The sequence below is a fragment of the Abrus precatorius genome, unplaced genomic scaffold (genome assembly GCF_003935025.1).
Source record: "Abrus precatorius isolate BTA unplaced genomic scaffold, Abrus_2018 Scaffold9, whole genome shotgun sequence".
In the NCBI taxonomy this organism is placed as follows: Eukaryota; Viridiplantae; Streptophyta; class Magnoliopsida; order Fabales; family Fabaceae; genus Abrus; species Abrus precatorius.
Window position 1 is genome coordinate 28,402,286 of NW_020874439.1, and position 22,381 is coordinate 28,424,666.

A 22,381-nucleotide genomic window follows, 5' to 3' on the forward strand; every position below is an offset into this window, starting at 1 on the left:
ATGGCTTCCAAAACTTGTTCCTCATCACTTGCTCTTTTCCTCACACTCAACCTTCTCTTCTTTGCACTTGTCTCGGCTTGTGGTAGTAATTGTAAATGTCCTGGTCCATACCCAAATCCCTGCCCTTCATCAAGTGGCACTTGCCCTCGTGATGCACTCAAACTAGGGGTATGCGCCAATGTGCTAAACGGGTTGCTGAACGTGACTTTGGGTCAACCACCAGTGACCCCTTGTTGTTCCCTCCTTGAAGGCCTTGCTGACCTCGAAGCTGCAGTGTGCCTTTGCACTGCCCTTAAAGCAAACATTTTGGGCATTAACCTTAACCTTCCCATATCACTCAGCTTGCTCCTCAATGTTTGCTCAAGGCAAGTCCCACATGACTTTCAATGTGCCTAATCATCTGCCTTATACACAACGCGTCATATCATCGTATCTACTCTCGCTTCGTGTTTGATTGTGGCTTTTTGTTTCATTATTTTATTGATCAGCGTGTGATTCTTGTACGTGCATGGATGGTTAACTTCTTGTTATTCCTTCCTTTCAGTGTTTTTATAATTGTCTGGTCAGAGTGTTGCAATAAATAAACAAGTTCCCCATGCTTAGCTTACTTATGTATATTGCAAGGGAACCAAAGATGATGAACTAATGTGTTGTTTATTTGATTGAGAAATTGTTATATTTCAAATTAATCCATCTTAATTAATTTATTTTTGCCTTTTTGGTAATGAGATAAGCTGATCAGGTATACTAACAATGACTTGACCCTTCTAATTAACTTCCGTCCAATGGCCAACAAGAGGAAAACAAATTCAGGATAAGATTGAATAAAAGGGATAGCAAACGCATGCGTTTAAGAGGCTGTTACGAATGTGTTTATTCTAACAAACAAGTTTCTTGTACCTCCTCACACGTCCCATAATTCTCACTACTTGTAAAAGCATTTATATTTCCTTTCATTCCTACATAACTACTATATAAACAAAACACGCGCACTACTAGGCTGGATATTGAGCGTACGTGCATACGTCATGTTGATTCGGTCCCTTTTACTCAGCGCAACCGTGTTTTTAGCAATTTTAATGAGTTTTATTAATTAATTTAATTTTTGTCCCTTCTAATTACTTTATCATTAATTCCTTGCTTCTCTTTATTTTCTCATTTTGAGTAAGATTGATGGAGACTTCAACATATTTAAATTTTTTAGTGCATAAATCTTAACGAGTAGTTTTCTTAACTTTGTGAAGTAAATTGAGGCACAAATTGTATTAAAAGTTTACCAATTTTTCACAGCTTATATAATATTCTGTGTGTGTGTGTGTATATAACGAGATGAAATATTCCTAATTAATCAAGTATTGGTTGAATCTGTGGGGAACACTAGAGTTGATGGCATTATTATTTAATTGTTGAATCATTAATTCACCCTCAATTTGATAGACCATGCCTTATGCTCACTACTGGCGGAGAAGTTTATAATGATTTATCAAATTTATGATTGCATAGCTGAAACCATATGGCATCTATTATGTCGTTTTTCCTTTGGACTTACATGCGAGGAATTAAAAATCAAACTACCTATTCAACCCACAACGAGATAAATACATAAATAAGCTACTTTATTGCATTATTGTTACAAATAGGTCGGTTCGGGCCATCCAACTTGTCCAAGTATGAATCGAATATATATTTTGTTATAATTTAATTTTTAATTAAATTCATAACAGGCTATTTTAAATATATAAAATATTTATAATTGTTGTGATTAAATTAGATGATTAATTAAAAGCATATTTGAATTAATTTAGTTAAAAGTTGCTGTTTTTTAAGTTTCAAAGATTTTTTTTTTTAAATCTCAATAAACCAAACAAGCTTTAGCTCTATTGAATAAAAATGTAAAATATTTTTTAAGATTTTCATAATTTTTTATTTATATTATTTTCCTATCATGCAGATTAATTAATTCTGAATTCAGGCTGGTTAGCATAGTCGATTTCTTGTGTGGACAATATGATACATTGATTTTTATTGAAGTGCATGGCAACTAGCTTTTCGATAATCGAAGCACTATTTGTCCCGTGACATGCAATGTGGGCTAAAGAGAAAAGAACGCTTCTCACTAAAGAAAAATATTAATGTCGGATGAGTAGCATTCCTTTTCCCTTTCATTTCGCACTCCATTCATACAAAAGCAAATGATTCCACGCCACTGAAACCCCTTTGCCAATATTGGATCAACAGAACTCCAAAGAATTTACGAGACAATCACGTGAAAAACAAAAGCTCTTGCACTTCTGTAAAAGTTCGGACACGGTGATGATGTTTAAAGGTTGACTTCACCCCACCTAGATTGAGCTGCGTCTAGCTGGGGAAAGAAAGCCTAATATCATCCGCACACTGATTATAGAATATTTTATTATTTATTTAACAGAAATTAATTATGTATCAAACATTTTTATATAGTAATTTTTTTTAAATTAAATAATTTTTAATGTATCTTAGTTTCCCTATGTTTGGTTAGAGAAAAGTTAAATAAGAAAGAAAAAAACCTTAGAAATTTAAAGAAAAAGAAGACAAAATAGAAAGAGAGTTGAGCGAGAAAAAAGTATAAAAACAAAAAATTCAAAAAAATTTCTTCAACTTTTAACTTCAATTTAATTTTTTAATTTCTCTCTCATCCTCATATTCTTTCTTGTTATTAAAAAAAAAGACTTTTAAAAGGTTTTATAATACTATCAAGCCCATAAATAAGGCTCAAATTAATTATTTAAAAAAATGTTCACTGAAATTTTTTCCTGAATTCTGGAAAGATTAAATAGCCTTCAGAATGTCAGACGAACAGAAAGCTAATTTTTCCTTATATATATATATATATATATATATATATATATATATATATATATATATATATATATATATCAATAAAAATGAAAAACAACACAGCCTAACATTCAATAGTAATTGAGTGTAAAGTTTTAGAGTAAGGGTAATTTTTAGGGTGTTTTTTAAATCAAAAGGATATACTATATTCTTTTACTTGTGAAATAATTATTATCTTTAATTTTATATTATAGATGATAGAGTTATTAGTTTAATTTAAAAATATGTAAATATATTTTAATTTTTAAGATAATATATAAATTACAATCGTCAATTTAAAAAAATATACAATATCTTTTCAAATTTATAAAATTTCATATTTACATACCTTCTTACATCATACACTATAGAGTATATATAGAATCCATTCTTTAAAGACTTATATCTGATTAATAGACTTTTAACTATATAATTTAACAAATTACAAAAATTAGATTATTTATTATACATACTAATAACAAATGGTGATTAAATTGAACATTTTTATTAATTTTTTATTTCATTATTATATGAATTGATAATACATAAATGAATTAAATAATTATTAAATAAATATATTAATATATTAATTAGGAAACATCACTCAGGGTGCCCTTCTGGCCATTAAGTCGGCAAATATATTAATTTGGAAACATCTATATGTTACATAACAAGACCTCGCCATTGATCGGTATCATACATGCCTAGGTCTTGAGTACTGTGTTATTCAAAATATATGTTATTTTACGTAAATAAAATAAAAAATTAGATATTATGTATATGTCTTGAGTTAAAAAATTTAATAAAAATGTCAGGTTTTAAATTATCTAAACGTTGATTATAATTAATTTTTTTTAAATTTGTAAAAACTCTTGCATAGAAATTAATTATAATTAACTTTCCTTCAACTTTTAAAAAATTCTTACACAAAAGTTGATGTAATAGATTTTTATACAAATAGAAGTCAATTATAATATATTCCGTGTACTGATGCATTTTAAAAATTACTTATTGAAGAGCACAATGTATACTTTGGCAGCATGAGTATCACAAGTGATCCGTGATACTTTAGGAAGTTATGGTCAATAAAAATTCAAAGTGCATACAATTATGTGACTATAGGGAATAAAAAAATTACACTATTTATGTCATCATGCACTCATTATGCTTTCTAACGCTCAACGAAAATAGACTTCTTTTGTTGATAAAGTTTAGACCATAGAATTTATTGTTTAATGTGTATAAAAATGAATTCTCTTTTATTTCTAATAAAGACATTTGGCCACCATACACCTGGCTTTCTATATGGTCAAATTTTATACTTAAGCAAACTCTCTTAGATCGTTTGATTTTCACAAAGATTTACAATAAAATAGATGAGATTAATCTGAATTAAAAAAAATATTGTAAATTATATATAAGTAAAGGTTACGCCTGATAGACATGTCTACATGCTCTATTTTTTAACAAATATATTTAATTAATTATATTTTGTTGTAAGAATAATATTGTGAAATTTAGTAGTGCATTTAACATGATGAATATGTTAAGATGTATTCATAAATTTATGTCACCACTATTGTAAGAAAAATTTGATTTTTTTAATTATACTTCATCTTTCAACACATGTTAAGCTCAAGTACATAACATTAAATATCTAAAGTACATAATAATTAAAAATCTTGGATCATCATATTATAATAATTAAAATTCTTACACAATCACATAATAAAAATTAGTTATAAGTCATTTTTAGAATGCGTCAAAATATATTGAAATATATTATAATCAACTTTTGTATAAGAGCTTTCTAAAAATTGAAGGAAAGTGAATTATAATAAATTTTTATGTAAAAAAATTTTAAAAATTAAAAAATAATAATTATAATTAACTTATGTGCATGAAAAATTTTAAAAATTGAAAAAAAGTTGATTATAACCAATTTTTGTACTATATACTATGCTCGAAGCAAAGTTGGTTGTAATTGACTTTTATATAATTTAAAATATAATATTTTTTATTATTTAAGATATATATGTAATATTTAATTTTTTATTTTATTTACATAAAAATACCCCGAAATAAAACATTCATTAGTTATCTATGTCTCTTTTCCTCACGTCAGAGTTTGTTATTATCAATTTGTAAAAAAAAAAAAATTGTAATGTAAAAATACAATCAAGTAATTTATTGTGTACTTTGAACTGGTCCAAACTAATATTAGTTGTGTTGTAATATTATAATAGTAAAATTAAATATGTGTAATGATTTTTGTTATACTTTTGCTTACAGAAGCCTCGGCTCAGCCTGAACTCCATTCTATTTTTTCAGAGTTGAAAATAATTACATTAATGCGGAATCGTCAGAACTGATTTGAGAGTTGATCACTAAAAACAATGAAAAAGCGAATATCTTCAATTAATAGTAAAGTTCAAGGTTGATGATTCTAGCACAAAGAAAAAAATATCAGGGATTATTGTCATTAAGAACCAGGCAATAGAGAATAGAGATTGTTATCACCATTGAGAAAGGTGGTCGTGCTAATCATTGAGGATTGAGAACTATGAGGTAGGCTATGTTAAGCTGGGTTTTATGTCGATGAGATGTTTTCGACTTTTCCTACTTTAGTTTACATTCTGGGGCCATGATAGCGACTTATTTCAAATTTTTGCTCCTTTGATTTGGACATTAGATCGAATATGTTAAAAAAAAAAAGCTTATATATTTTTAAAATAAAAGACCATATTATAAGAATTAAAACCTTGAGATGAAACCTCTCAAGCAGGTACATAACCAGCATATTCAACAATCGATGGAGAAGCCCACAAATCAAAATTCCGGTTACACCCTACTTTAGCCAACGTATCAGCAAAACAAATTCTTTTATCTGAAAATATGGGCAACCACCAAATAGCTATGAACTTTCAGAAAACCAATTGAAAGTGTTAAATGCACTTTTCTTTAAAACATTTTTAATATTAATTGAAGTTTTTTTAGATAAAGTACAAAATTATGAGACTCGTTAAATTAAGATTCACTTAATTTATGGTTATTAATATATTTAAGTTAATAAAAATATATAGTAAAAAAATGAGTGACGTATTTCTTTCAACATATTTAAGAATTTCCATGACGCATTACAGCAAGGCAATAACAAAATCTTTAATATATATTTCAGAACAGAACAGCAATGCATTCAAAATGGCCTCGTCTTCGGCTTCAAATGTTCACACAATACCAATATCTTTAAAATGATTGAAAAATCATATTAACTTAGAAAAAAGACAAGAAGATGGAAAGAATGAAGAAGATAGTTAGTTGTAGAGGGTTTAGTGGTCAGATATATTTTAAGAGCTTCAAATAATCTATAGAATGTGTCTAGACTAATATTTCTGTTAAAAACGAAGGAATCTTTCCATGTTTAGTCAAGGAAGAAAACAAATTACTCTACTTTGTAAAAGAGAGAGGCAGAAAAATAAGTAAAATTCACGAATCTCTCCGTACTAGCAACAATTTTTAATTTTCCGAATTTGCTATGTCTGTGAGAACACAGTTTCTCCCAGAAAACCCTTACACAAGGTGTTTGGTACAGCACCCATATTCAGAGGGCAAGGTTCGCAAATCACAATAACATGGCTTGGATTGATTCTCCAGTCTAGCATGTGTACGTGATTATTAGAATTTAGCTATGGTCCCAATTGGCCTTGGTGGCCTCGTCCTCGTGAATCTTTTCTGACAATGCATAATGTATGCATGCACACAATAGGAAAACGAAGGAAAAATGTTTTGTTCACATCCACTAAAGTGTCTATATGTGAAGTATCCACATCTAGGAAAAAAATTGAAAAGAAAGAAATAGTAAATATAATAAGTAATATGACGTTAGATATTAAACGAGTCTTACCATTATTTAGCTATTCATAAATCATAAATAAAACAACAATAATATGAATACTGTTTTTATTTTATTTTATTAAATCTTTAAATATATCTCACGAAATAAAAGTAAAGAAAAAAAAATCTGAATAAAAACGCTTACAAACTCTTGCAGAGGTCATGAACTCCCAATTGAAACATGTATATGTGTTTTCTTAAAAGAGAGACAGATAGAAGAAGATGATAGAGTAGGGCAAAGAAGTGCGTGAATTACAAACTAAACGGACATTAATTTGTAGCAAAGAAACTAGAACCCTCAAATTAACTCGTAAAGGAAAAACATCACAGTTAATCCAGGCGCACTATTATCAAAGTCTAAAAGCCAGAAACATGTACGAAATGAGAGTCACAACAACAACCCTGAAACCCTAATGGAAGAGAAAAACTCATCATCAGTAGTAACTAACGCGTCTATAATTTTAAGTATAGACTGTGAAGTGCTTCAATATTAGAGAGGTGGACAAACAAAACCAGGTGGAGGAGTCTTCCCGCAAGTTATCAAGACTTGAAGTGCAAGAGGAATGAAGACATTGAGATTAAGAAGTTTAGCCCTAATAACGGTGCAAAGACAAATCGCTGCTTCAAGATCAAGCAACCCTTGAATCACGGGACAACACACGTTCTCAAGCGGGTTCCCTATTCCCACATGCACCAATCCTCCAAGCACATCCAAACAAAGCCCTAACTTTAAGGCATCGATTGGACAAGTTCGTTGAGGAGGAGGACCACCACCGTGTGGCGGCGGGTACGGGGAGGTTGGTGGAGGGTATGTCACCGGCGGGGGTAGCAATGGAGGATTGACTATGATCGGTGGCACGATCACCGGCGGCATAGGAGGGGAGACTTTTGGCCGGCCTCCGCCGTGATGCGGCGGTTTTTTGGGATGACTTGGCCTGTGGTATGGTGGACGTGGGTGAGTGCAGGGCCCACATGCATGAATTGGCGGCAAAGCATTCAACATTAATAGTTTCAAGATGAATATTAAAGCTTTAGCTTTCGATTTTGAAGACATGGTGACTTCGGGTCTATAAATTCTTCTTTTTGCTTTTCTATGTATGGGTTTGATATTCCCAGAGTCACACTCACACAGTATTATATATTGGTTGTACGAGTTTAATTAAGCTTTCGTTGGAAAAGATAGAATAAAATTTTGAACCTGTTAAATTACACATGGCAGCATGTACTTAGAACAGCCATCCCCTAAGGCTTCTTCTATGTGACAGAGATAAAGAGAGAGAAAGGTAATTAGAGTTTTTGGAGTATTGTTTGTGGTTTTGTGATTTCGAGAGTGACTCCGTGACTCGTTTCAGTACGATCCGTGAACTAGTTCGAGTTCTGAAACCGCTGGGAAACCGCTGTGCAGTTTGCACAGGTTTCCATTAACAATGCCTCTTTGTTTTCTTTGCATAATCTGCAATATTCGCCTCTGCGGTGAAAGGTGCTTGTCTTCGTTCCTTTTCTAGACACGTTAATTAGAGGAAGAAACACATTATTAACAAACAAATAAAAAATAATTAAGATGGAAATTAGACTTTGGGACCGAGGACAAATTAACACTTTCTTTATAATAATGTTATCTATATAGCAATTGACTTGATGTTGCTAGTTAACAATTCAATCTATCTTGTTTGAAGTTCATTTGTTCCTAAAACAAACTAATTAAAAACAAGTGCACAGATCCTTGTTGAGCCAAACGCTGTTAGTGTCATACTAAAGTAATTATGTCTTAAGCATACCGCTTAATTAACTTATGCAAATCTCCAAATTAAATCCATGCCACGTGTTGGCGTTGTGCATCAAATATCAATCGCCACAGCGAAAATTGATGGGCCACATCTTATTATTGCTGTTAATCCCAATAAAAGAGTAATCACAACTTGGCAGTCAGTGACACGCGGATGGAAAGCTGTCCATGCAAATTCGTAGTCATGACACCTAGCATACTTTTTAGGCTTTTTTATTTAAATATTGTAAAATAAAAAACAATTTATCAAAATAATGTATTTTTCAAACAATTTTCTTGTCTAGAGTTGGGGCGCACACGTATCGCCAAAACGGCTGGCGAAACTTATTATTTTAATATTATAAAACAAGTTTTGCCAAACGAAGGGCGAAAGTTGAAGGTAATTTCGTCATTCACCAAGCGAAACATAAACAAGTAGACACATGAGAGACTCAGAATCCCATCTAAGAGAGCGGTTCAAACTGAACCGCTCTCAGAAGTCCTCTAAGAGAGCGGTTCCATTTAACTGCTCTTAGAATTCCATTTTAGAGAGCGGTTCCAAATGAACCGCTCTCAGAAGTGGTAATACATTCAGATCAGAACTCCTCATGATTACCAATCTCTTTTGACTCCAGGTGCCTCATACATGGAAGCTGGCCCTATACCATCCTTCATGCCTCCGATGGATTTAGGGATTGATCTGAATGATGAGTCTGGGGCTGTTGCCGATGTTGGACTGATTCGGCGAAATCCACATCGAGGAGCTCGAGATAGACAGAGGCAATGCATCTTGACTCCAGAGGTTCATGATCATCATGCACACATGGCAGACCAGCCATGAGATGTAAAACTGTTGTATGTTTAAAACTTTTCACAACTAATGTATGTGGCGTAAATAACATTCGCATTAATATTTCATCACATCCTTCATCTTTACAATTACATCATTTTTGCTTTTACATATTACACTCAGTTTTGTTGACGACAATGACGTCGTCAATCTAATACGCAATTGTGAGAGCGGTTCAATCTGAACCGCTCTCTAAAATGGAATTCTAAGAGCGGTTATTCTTGAACCGCTCTCTTAGAGGACTTCTGAGAGCGGTTATTCTTGAATCGCTCTCTTATGAGAACTTCTGAGAGCGGTTCTTTTTGAACCGCTCTCCAAGATTGACTTCTGAGAGCGGTTCAGACATTAGAGAGCGGTTCCTAATGAACCGCTCTCTTAGATGGGATTCTGAGTCTCTAATGTGTCTACTTGTTCATGTTTCGCTGGGTGAATGGCAAAATTACCTTCAACTTTCGCCTTTCGTTTGGCGAAACTTGTTTTATAATATTAAAATAATAAGTTTCGCCAGTCATTTTGGCGATATGTGTGCGCCCCAACCCCAGACAAGGAAATTGTTTGAAAAATACACTATTTTGATAAATTTTTTTTTATTTTACAATATTTAAATAAAAAAGCCTACTTTTTAAGGATGAATTCTAACACATTCGGAAACCAATTATTAATATTTTTATTTTTAAATGGTTATCCACTATAAAATAATTTAAAATTTTGAAAAGACGTTAATTAATTTATGTTAATGTATCTTTGTATTTTAATATTTATATTAAATAGTAAATGAGAGAGAACATTATTGTTAAAAAAATAAAATGTTAATTCAACTGACTATTTGTTTCAGAAAAAATAATTATTAACTGAGGATAAGGGTACTTAAATCCGTAGCATTTAGTTAAATATAATTGTGTTTCATTTTTTTTAAAATTAAATTTATTTATTTCTTAATTTTTTAATAAATTTTTTAACTATATTCAAAAAATTAATATTTTGATAAGATTTTCGCCTTTTATTTAAAATTGGTATGCTTAGATTATTGCAGTGTGTCTAAAATACAAAATAGAAAATTTTTAGAACACGCATTGATTTCTACGGACTTGGAATATGAAGTAATCTCTCAATCTCACAATAATTTAATCATTTTATTTATTATTATTATGTGAGTTACTCATGCAGAAGTTAATATTATTTAAAGTAATAATAAATCATGAATATCATTCTATATTACACTGATTAAACAGTAAAAATTCAATGCAAACGATATATAATAATTGGAGTTATCTGAATTGTAATTTAATTTTAAAGTAGGGATCGCATTGCCTTATTAATTCAACACTCTCCCCTTTACTCTTTTCATTGTTGTGATTCTTTAAAATTTAAAAATCTGTTGCTAGATATATCAGGAGGATACAAAGGAAATGTTTATGGGGTGGGTGTGAAAAGGGGGAAAAATTATCCTAGGTTTGATGAGATTGTGTGTTGGATTAGGAATTACAAATGCTGAATTGTTTGACTTCACTTTGTTAAGAAAGTGGCGATGGAGGGCGTCTGTCGTGTAAGATCATTATTTCTAAACATGGGAATGTTAAGGGGATTGTATGGTTTGACCAAAAATCGAGAGATTTTGGAGAAGGAGGGAATGTTAATTTCTCGAGTGGATTTTGGTGGGAGATAAACGTCAAGGAAGCAAAATTAGCGAGGTATAAGGGAATAGAAAGATGAAGTTTAGAATTGGAAGTTGAGTTGGAGGAGTGAAAAACTTTAGTGGGAAAAGGGAAGTATGGAAAGCTTTATGAATCTCATTAATTCAATTCCTCTTATGTAAAATTGTGCATATTCTTATTAATTATTTGGGTAAGTACAGTGTGGTCTTTGTGGTTACATAGAAATAGAATTATATTTTTCAATGGTGTTTTGGATGAGAGGAAAGTCCTAGATTCTATTATTCTGAGATCCTGGAAATGGTTATCACTTGTTAGTAAGGGAGAAGCTATTATGTTAGCTTATTGGTATTTGAACCCACGAAATTGCATCTGTCTTAATTTTGTATAAGTATATTTTTACTTTTTATTTCTCTGAGTAAGTAATTTTTTGTGTATATGAGTTTTGAGTTCTCCTTGAACTCTTTTTAATAAGATTTGTTTTATCTATAAAAAATAAAATAAAATTGTGCATATTCTTATCAAAACATCATATGGGCTGGCACGGGATATTTTTTATGATGTTGTTATTTTTTACGGGGAAAAGATAAAAAATAATGAAAAAAAATTAAAAAATTGTGAGAAGAATAAATATAGAATGAATTATTCATTCAATAAAGATATTATATTTATAATAATTTAAATAAAATAAAGCTTAATTATAATTAAGATTTTAATAAATTTAAAAATAAATTAAATTATTTCTATCTATTTATTGACTAAAATATTGATATAATAAACTAAAATAATAAAAAATAATAAAAAGAAATTATAAAAATATATTATTAATATTTTTTTTTACTTTTTAAACTTCAAACTCTATTTTTTACCATTTAAATTTGTTAATAAAAAATATATTTGTTATCAACAAAAATTTTGTATTTTCTTTTTTTAAATTAAAATTAATAAAATTTTCTTTTATTACAAAACTCGATTCAAAATAATTAGTTTTTTTTAGAGAAATTAATTAATTTAAATTTTTTGTTCTTTTTAAAATTGATGTTTGAGTTACAAGTGCCTTTAAATATTTAACCACCCTTTTTATAACTTTGAGATGTCTTTCATTTATATAATGTATAAAATGAAAAAATTTACTTTCAACATTATAATGAATTGTTATAATATTTTTTTTTGCATAAAAAAGCTGTTTGCTTCTCTTCTAATATATTTAAAGTAATTTTTTTTCATTTTTACTTTAAAAATATCTTGTCAAACTTTATATTTAATCAAAAAATATTTGTCTTTAAAATTAACTTTGAATCCTCTTTCAATTAATTAATCAACACTTAGACAAATAATTTTGTGCTTTAATAACTTGATATTACAATTGTTTACTTTCCTATGACTAAAATAGAATAATCACTATCTATTTTAACTTTAATGATATTAGTTGACATCAAATCTATAAAGAGTTCCTTATTGTTGGTTACATAGTTATTATAGTCATTATCAATTAATCAACTTTTATTTGGTTTAAAGTCTAAAAAGCAAATAGCAACAAACAAATGATCATCTTCCTCTTGATCAACAATTTTATCCTCTTCATATTGGTATTAGTTTTTATTCTTGCATATAACATTTTCATATTCTATTTGGTTGCATTTATTGCATTATGCATTAGGCTTTTTTCAACACTTGAAAAGAGGATTATCATTTCTTCCACAATGATAACATGTAGTATAAGATTTCTTCTTGTTGTATCTTACACTTTTATAAAACGTACATGTAAGGCTTTCTCAATAGCACTTTCTTGTATTATCATATGCTTTTGTTCTTGTGCTTATAAAATATTTTAGAATTCTAACTGTGTGATTTTGCACAAGTGCTTAAAATTCTCTAATGTAGTGATTGTGACTTTAAGTCTTTAGGTATTTATATAAAATTTTTTCTAAAATTCTAGAATTAAAAAACTTAATAGCTAGTAATCTTACCTTATTAGTTACGCTAAGTAGCCTATTTGAGCATACTTTTATTGCATTGGTCTTTTGTATTTTCTACTTCTATGACTTTTTATTTGAGTCATGGTAAGATTGTGATAGTAAAAAAATTTTGTAATCTTCAATAATTTCTCAAAGATTCATAATCTTTGAATAATCTATTTTGATAACATAAAGATTATAATTTTCTCCATCAAAGATTCAAAGATGAGATTAACTTGTGAGAAATTTGATTTAACGTCTATTTTCACAAATATGTAAGAAGACAACTTTTAATACCATTTTATTAGTTTTTATGACCAAAAAAAAAAGAAGAATACATAAAATTAAAGGAAAATGAGTAAAAATTGAATTCATCTTTATTTAATAATAACGGTATATTTATAATAATTCAAATAAAATATAAACTAACTATGTAACCAAGATTTTAATAAATTTAGATGACAAACTAAAATATTCTCAACTACTTATTAACTAAAATACTGATATAATAAATTGAAACAAATAAAAACAACCGAAAGGAAGTATAAAGCATGTTTTTAACTAATGTAAACGGGTCCTTACTCAAGAAATCCTAGACTTCCTTTGAAATTTATAGCTTGTTGTTGGAGTTTGCTTAATAGGATACAAACTATAACAAATTTATTGGGAAAAGGAATATTGCAAGATAACCACATTGGATGCGTTTTTTGTAGTAAAGAGGACGAAACAACTTCTCATGTTCAGAAATGCAGGTTTTCTTACACAATTTGGATTAATTGTTTTGCTTGGCTTGGTCTGAGTACTGTACTACTGGGGGACGGTAAGCTACAATTTTCTACAACATGCTGGTTCCTGGTTGGAAGAAAGGTCAAGGAAGATTGGTTCGTGATATGGTTTGCAATAATTTAATTATATAAAAAGTGTTGCTTTTAGTAATGATGTTTTAGACGATGGAAAAGTGCTAAAATTGAGCAAAATTAGAGCTTGGACTGGGATAATTAAGTCTCTGAACCGGATAATTATCTTTTTCTTTTATAGACTGGATATTTGATCATTGGTTTGTATTGATTAATATGACGGGGCAAGGTAATTGATATAAGGGTTTAAGCCTTTCTTATGCTCTCATGAATAATTTATATTTTGCTTATAAAAAAACATTCTAAAGCAACGAGGTCCTGATAGGAATTAAGGGTTTTTCTAAGATGCATCGAGACATGTTAGAACGGATTATACTTATTCCTTATTTTAGAATCATGTTAATTCTTAACGAAGAAATAAATATTCAATGATATACAAATTTAGTTAAGATTAAATCTAAGTAGCACAAGAAAAACGTGAATAAATATTTAATAATTTGATATGAGATGTTAAACTTAACACTTACACAACTTAATAAGTTTTTATAAAATATTAAATTGACTAACTCAATTATTAGTTTGAAATTTCTTATTAAATATAGATCAAATTTATAAAACTTCATATAAAAATAAAATTAAGAAATATTTTATTGTATTACTTCATTTTAACAAGTATTATATTTTTAAAATATAGATAAATATCAAATTTTAACATATTTATAAATATCTTAATTATTTAAATTTGCGCAATAGGTGAGTAAATTTTATATGAATTTAATTTTAATACTGTAAATATAAAATTTGTATATACTATCAATTAATTAAAATATATTTAAATATCATTTTTATATTAATTATTATAAAATTCAATAATTTTTACTTATATAATAATTTACAACAAGATAATAGTATAAAAAAATATTTACACTATTGGTATATTTAAATTAAACTCATTTTATATACACACTTTTCAAAGCAATTTTTTGTGATATAAAACAAAATTAATTCGGAGAGAACAGAATTATTGGAGTAATACTAACAACTTCTTAAGATATCTGTGAAACTTTTTTGTTGTTATTGTTTTGCTTAAAAGACAGAATCAAACTTAATCTGAAGTACTCGATCAAATTGGATTAAAAGATAGATAAAGTATCAGTTTGGTTTTTAATTAATCGAACAAATAAAGTTTTCAACAAAAATCAATATTTGCAAGTTAATTTGTACCACTTAAACAGTTATAATTTTTTTATATTGGTGCAAAATCGATATCGACTAGTTTCCAAAAGGAGCCTGATCAATCGATCTGAACACCTAGTGAAACATTAGTTTATTTTCTTTTCTTTCTTCCTCTCTCTGATCAACCATGAGATTGCTTGATTTTTATATCTCTTTAAGAAGTATCGCTATTAATAAATATTTCAGTTTTTCCTTATTTGATCCCTATGACATGGTCAAAGTGCATCTATTCCTTACCGCGCTCGTTTTCAATGGATTGAAACAGATACCTCCAAAATACACGTCCGTAACATAATAGTATTTACTGCCCAACAGTACATATTGGAATAACACATAAATTCGGATCGCTGAATTGTAATGAACATTTTTACTATACCATGGTCGTTGATGAACATGTACTATACCTGACAGGTCAAAGGGCATTGACAAATGACAATTGGAGAAACAAAGTTCCAAAACGTAAATTAAATAATCATCGAGAGACTGTCAATCACATTCAAACACCTATAGATAGCATATATACATGTATCCTTCACGATGTTTCTAATTATTAAACTTATTCATCTTACAAATAATATTTTTCATCCAACAAAAAGAAATTGTAATCTGTGTGTTTTTTTTTTAAAAGCCTATTTTACCAACTTAAGTGACAAATCATAGTTCCATTTAGCTTCAATGAATATGGACACGGAACTCGATCATATCACTTATGTCACAATAATTTCATGTGAAAGTGAAAATCTTCTTTGTTCTTTTCTTTTTGTACTCTTGTTATCTCTCTCTTTATGCTAAAGAATTTTTGGAAAGCTTCCATTTCAATCTTTCTATGGATTCGATTTTTAAAAGGAAAAAAATTAAGGACTTGAAAATTAATTTTATACTCAACAACCTATGCCTCTTATTATAGAGAGTTCTTCAGCCGATGCATATATATCAGTTCAAAAGTGGCTTCAATTCTCAAATAAAAATTAAGAAAGGAAACACGAGGAAAAAAAAACATGAATCTTAACTTAAATGGTAGAATTTTTATTATTGGAAATTTCACTTAAGATGGAATACAAAGGATTGGTGACGCTGACTTGGAAGGCCAAGGAGTCTTCAAGTTTCAACCATCACACAACAACAATAATAATAACCAAATAAGTACGAACGAAATGTTCGTTGGTAAAATGCACGCGCTAGAGATAAAACCAAAGTACAAAGTACGCGGAATGATGAATAACGAATATAGCGAAATGGAACATTAAGACAAACTCAACTAGCGGAAACTACTTATATGAAAGTGCTTATTATTTAAGCGCACTTGTAATGCTCAGGAACCTCCATTTGACAAACGTTGAGTAGCAAGCTCAAGCTTAAAGGAATGTCGAGGTTGATGCCCAACACATTGGCTTTGAGAGCAGTGCAAAGGCACACAGCAGCTTCAAGGTCAACCAGGTTGCCAAGGAGAGAGCAACACGGGGTCACTGCTGGGTCGCCAAGTTTCACGTTCACCAAATTCAACACATTAGCACACACACCGAACTTAATGGCGTCCTTAGGGCAACCGGGTTGCTTTGGGTAAGGTGTGTATGGGGCAGGTAGGTGTTTGTGTCCTTTTGGGGGTTGTGGAGGGCATGGAGTAGTTGGAACATATGAGGAGCTAACCACAGTGAAGAAGAGTAGGTTGAGAGCAAGAAGAATACCAGCCTTTGAAGCCATTTCAGAAAGTTGCTGACTTCTTAGAACACTACTCTTCTTACTCAGGTTTTGGTGTGTGAGCTTGGGATGGAGTTGGAGTGGGATGAGAGGGGGTTTTATAGGGAGGATTGGACAGTGATTTCGTGTTTTTAGGTTTAAAATAATTGGGTTCATTTGGAGGCCCATGTGAGTGAGTGAGTGAGCCCATTGGATGGAAATTTGATAACGAGGACAAGCTGGCAACGGGTCAGCATGCAAGAAGGAATATGTTATATTAAATATACAAGTTTGGAACCATATGTATGCATTTTGGAGCTTGTTTGGTTGTCAACTTGATTAAATCATTTCGCGCATATGTTTGTTCTGAAATTCTCAATATTTCGCTTAATTTCAAACGAAATAAAGAATAAGATATTGCGGGGTTTTGTCATTTTTCATCGATTGTTGAAAAATGAATTATGACGACAAGGCTTAAGACTGTTCTTATTACTCTGTATTTGTCTATTACAACTCAACTCCTGTTGTCGAATATAATTTGTTAAGAAATTACAATATACATCTAATTCACGCTTAGTCTGTACTACACCTTTTTATCTCATTCAAGAATCACGACAAGACTATATACATACACTTGTCAGCCGTCGAGCCATGTTCATGTAAAACATTCCCTAAGTTCAGTTAAAAACAAGAAGGCCGGGGATGTTGCTGTTCATTTGAAAGCTTATAAGGTCAAATGTGAATAATAATGCAGCTGAAGTCCGAAGATAATGTGCTGATCATGTGAAAGGCTGAAACCTAACTGCAAAACAATTGTCCCTTATAGCCTGGAAAATAGAAACCTTGAAAACCTGATATATGGTAGAACGTTAAATGGAGTTCACTGAAACTCACTACGAAAGATCATTGCACCACCAACTAAGGCTTAATTTAAACAATATATACTTTATTTTAAAAATTTCTTCTATAAAAAATTATTATTATTATACTTTAAATATAAAAAAAGGTCATTGTTCACTTCTAAATTCTAGTTCTTCGAAAAAAAATGATCCCCATATGAAAGATTTGAACTAATGGAAAAAAGTATTATAATTTTATGTTAGTAAAAATTTATAGATCTGAGATGTTAAGGATAATTTTGATTCTTTCTATTCACTATAAGACACATTCTATCGTATATTAAATGATAAGATGCAAGCTTTTTGTTAAGTTAAAGGAAAGACACAAAAAGAATCATGTATTGATTCAATAAATGAAAGCATAAATAATGGAGAGGACAACATTAATCTTTAATTATTACAAACAACTAATTAATATTTATGAAAAAGAGAAGCTCATAGTAGAATGAAATTTAGAATAAAAAAAACTAGTTATTTTTAATAGATTAAAATTATTTATTAAATAATTGATAATTTTAAATTTCCAGTCAATATTTTTTAAATAATATTCATAATAAATAAATAAATAAATATTTTAAGGCCAGGACTTTACTCAGTCTAAGATTGACAAATTGTGTCTGCGCTGACTACATATTTGAGAGAAAAACAACATTCTTAATCCATGTTATAATAATTCAAAAATACAATAACATTAAATAAGTATGTAAACATTTTTTAAATTAAAAATTCATAAGCAAATGAAGGATAAACAAAAGTGGTTAACTTAATCACTAATATAGTTACTGATAGAATGCGATAATTTAACTTGTTACTCCTAATTAGGAAACCCGTGTTTGAATAGCATGGCTTGGTTCAAAGTACTTGTTATGATTAAAATTCTGTTTTGACATGTATGATAATTTCTTTTATTTTATAAAATTGCTCCATAATGTATGTAAATTTTATTTACATGGTAACAAAACGTGCACTTATTTAATCCAATTGTCTTTATTACAGTTTTATTTATTCTTATTTATTTTGTATACTAAATGTGAATCGCTATTTTTAAACAATAACATTTTAAAATTTATCTAAAATAAAACTTATTTTTTAAATTCTCTTTTATATTACATTATGTCTCGCATTTAATATTAAATTTCTTTACTTTCAATTTTAATTTTTTTATAATTTATTTATTAAATTTTAAAAATATTTTTAATATTTAATTTTATTTAATATAATAAAAAATTTTATTGTTTATAATAAAAATACTTTAGTGTTTTCTTAAATTTATGAAGTTTATTAAATTTAAAATTCATAATAATATACATTAAAATTTTTATTTAAAAAATATTTTCATTTAGTAACATCTGTACAATATATAAAAATTTTACTAATTTGGTTTGATGGTTTAGTGAATATTTTAAAACAATTAAATTTTAAAAAATAATTACTTATTTTTTAAAAACACTTTTAAGAAACTGTAAAAAAAACTAATTAATTTTAAAATATATATATATATATATATATATATATATATATATATATATATATAAACGCACACTTAATATCAGTTTTGCAACATAGTGGTTTGAATAGTTGGATCAAATCCTAAAAAATCCGATAATAGTTGTTTCTTAGTCTTTTTTTTAGACTACATGTTTCTTAATCTGTATAAGTATAATTTTATTTTATTTTAATTTTTTAAAATATCATTATTTTAATTCTTGTAAATTTTAATATTTTAAAAATAATTTCTATCGTTACTTACTAATAATATAACAAATATTTAATTATATCATTTTGAGAACTATTAAAAATAATATATAGTACGGCATATTTATCATTAAATAGTTATAATTTTTTTATAAAAATTAGAAAAAAAATTTAAATGCTAAAATCTCACTAAATCATATTTTTAACAATTATACATATTTTATTCTATAAATAATAATGAGAATTTCTGAATCTTCTTGTAATATATTATACTAATTTATTAAAAAAATTATTATAGATCTTTATATTTTAAAATATGAAAAGTATTTACTTTTTAATAATTTATGAAAAATTATATGAGGCTTCTAGGGTTACCAAAAATAAAAAAAGGTATGTTACGTTGAACACATGATTCATTAATTAACCATGATCATTTATGTTTTTTGCCATGAAAGGATCTCGGGAATCATGGACCCAAATTATTTGAAGCTGCAAATTATGTCTCGTCATTTTTATTTAATCACTTGGCCTTCTTAATCCCACTATTGATTATTCTTTGTTCAACATGAGCATTTGAAGGTTCATCATGTGGCATATTAAATAATCATAACATGAGTACCATGCATGCATTAATTACGCAATACTAGAATGACTCTTTATACTTACTTCATCTCTCTATTTTCTTTTTCCTATTATTATTATTATATGGGGTATATGTCATACGTGCTGGTATGATAAACAAAATATAAATTTCATTCAAACTCATGTTTTTACTGTTTACTCTTAGAACTCATACATATGTCATTAAAATAAACTGATTAATTGAATCGTTTTCAATACGTGCTTGTAACAATAAATAGTTAGCAGAGGTTTAAATATATTTCAAGTTTTTATATTTTTTTAATTTAAAATTTAATATTTTAAGCATTTAATTTGTCTCTAATAAATTTTAAATTTTTGATTTTAATCCCTATTATAAAAATATGTCAAAATATATTCCTCTCAGAAATAAATCATTAGGACTAATGTCTCAGGTTTTATATGGACTAAAGTTTAAACAAAATAAAATTACAGAGATCAAAATCAATATTAAAAAATATGGACCAAAACCAGAAGTTTCGAAATTATAAGAATAAAAATCAAGGTTTGAAAATATTAAAAATAAAATGACGGTAAATTATTAAAATAAAAAATATATTCGAACCTTTACTTTATGTACTTAATTTGCTTACGTACTGCATTTTTTTTAATCCCTATTGTCCCTTTGGTAAACGATGTCTTAGATAATTATTGGTTAGTTATTATTAGTTTGAATAAATATTTTAATAAACAGTTCTAAGAGAATAGAGAAGTTTCCTTATCAAATTTTCTCCACAAATTGAGATAAATTAATTAATTAACTTACACTGATTTTACCTTCTGGATTTATTTTAATTTTTTATAATTTTTATTAAAAGTTTTATTCTAATTATAATTTTATATTAATTAAGAGAATTTTTGCAATAATTTTTTAATACATTATTTATAATCTAGTTAATTTCGTATAGGTCTCATTAAATAGTTAACGTCAAATCTTTATTTAAAGTGCGTTCGGGTAATTATTATTTAATAAACTATTTTTAATAAAATAATAATGTTCTCTTATAGTTGTATAGTTTTTAAAAAAATTAAAATTAATAATTTAAAATATATTAAAACAAGTGTATTAAAAAATGTATTTTCAGAAGTACGTCTTTTTCGAATATACAATAATTTAAACGAACAAGTTGAAATTGAACACTCGCAGGTTACGAGTTAACCCTAAATTTCCATAAAGACTGCGGACAAGAAAGGCAATTGGCAAAGGTGCAGTCTTAGGATTTGGCGTATTACCGGCAATAAGCATGAAAGGTGTGGACAGGATCAGCATATCTCGAAGAAAACGATGAATAATAAGGAGTAAAGTAAAGCATTATTAGGTTAGTAGGCCATTGAAGGAACACCTTTTCTCCAAACATGTTCATCAATCCTTGAGATTCCAATGTGCCATATTCCATCTCCTCCTAAACACCACAAATTTAGATATCTTTGCTAGCTATGTTATCTGCAACCATCATTTTCATCCAAACTCAACACAAGTCATATACCACACACTAACTAGCCTAGCACAGACGCGTAAATTCAAATAAGTCACCTCACGATTTTCTTAGCTACAAAATTGTTAAAGATTAGGTATAAATGTGAAAAGAGAAAAACAAGTCAAGTGTTTTACGTTTTATCATATATTTATTTTCTTTCTAAATCTTCTGTTTATCTCCCTAATCATAATTAATGGGGTATGGGTCCTGCTTAATGACTTGCATAAATGTCAGTGTTTTTAAATATTTAATATTAGTGGTATGTCTCGTGCGTTGTACAATAGTGTAAAACGATTATATATATAACTTTTATAATTTTAATTTTAAAAAGTATAATTTTGATAATTAAAATTTACTTTTTTAAACTCAATCAAAACTTCAAAATATTCAAAAGCACGGAACATAATTAATAGTAAGTTTAGATATACAGCTTATTTAAATTTTTGTTTGATAAGAATTTTTAAATAATAATTTATGTCATAAATTTAATTATCAAATTTATTTAGATAAAATAAAAAAATTATTTTGACAAGTTACACTAAAAAATTATTAAAATATTTTATAAAAAATATAAGTTATTTTTTGTGAGTTATTCCTAATTTAATCCCTAATTAATACGCATTATATCATCTAGATTTTAATTTATTTTTTTTGCCATTGTTGCGTGCAAGTTTTAGAATGGTTCTAGCTTCATCCAAGACGGAGAGGCGAGATCGATCAAAAGAAACACAATTTTCAAGTTGAGAATCATGATTCTATTTGACTAATCATTTGCTTCCTGCTGAAAATATGGATCTAAGAGGCTGGTGTCAAAGAAAATAGCAGCTCTTGTGCTACAAATATATTAAATTCAATAGTACAGTCATAAATATTGATTTTTAGATTATAATATTGACTTTTTGGGGTGATTATGATCGTGATGTTG

At 28.4% G+C, this 22,381-nt stretch overlaps 3 protein-coding genes across 3 annotated transcripts; 1 reads left to right on the forward strand and 2 right to left on the reverse strand.

The window, feature by feature from the left end:
- On the forward strand, positions 1-396 carry LOC113849530 (14 kDa proline-rich protein DC2.15-like). The gene has a single exon (XM_027479493.1). It carries the CDS (start codon positions 1-3, stop codon positions 394-396), a length of 396 nt encoding a protein of 131 aa, XP_027335294.1.
- A 6,844-nt stretch (positions 397-7,240) lies between these two features.
- Positions 7,241-7,804, reverse strand: LOC113851153 (36.4 kDa proline-rich protein-like). The gene has a single exon (XM_027481631.1). The coding sequence runs from the start codon at positions 7,802-7,804 to the stop codon at positions 7,241-7,243; it is 564 nt and encodes a 187-aa protein (XP_027337432.1).
- An 8,557-nt stretch (positions 7,805-16,361) lies between these two features.
- Positions 16,362-16,769, reverse strand: LOC113849919 (14 kDa proline-rich protein DC2.15-like). The gene has a single exon (XM_027480169.1). It carries the CDS (start codon positions 16,767-16,769, stop codon positions 16,362-16,364), a length of 408 nt encoding a protein of 135 aa, XP_027335970.1.
- Positions 16,770-22,381: the final 5,612 nt, after the last annotated feature.

What these genes read in the sequence shown, in the direction of transcription:
- LOC113851153 (XM_027481631.1), bottom strand. Translation starts at nt 7,804, where the DNA reads ATGTCTTCAAAATCGAAAGCTAAAGCTTTAATATTCATCTTGAAACTA.
- LOC113849530 (XM_027479493.1), top strand. Translation starts at nt 1, where the DNA reads ATGGCTTCCAAAACTTGTTCCTCATCACTTGCTCTTTTCCTCACACTC.
- LOC113849919 (XM_027480169.1), bottom strand. Translation starts at nt 16,769, where the DNA reads ATGGCTTCAAAGGCTGGTATTCTTCTTGCTCTCAACCTACTCTTCTTC.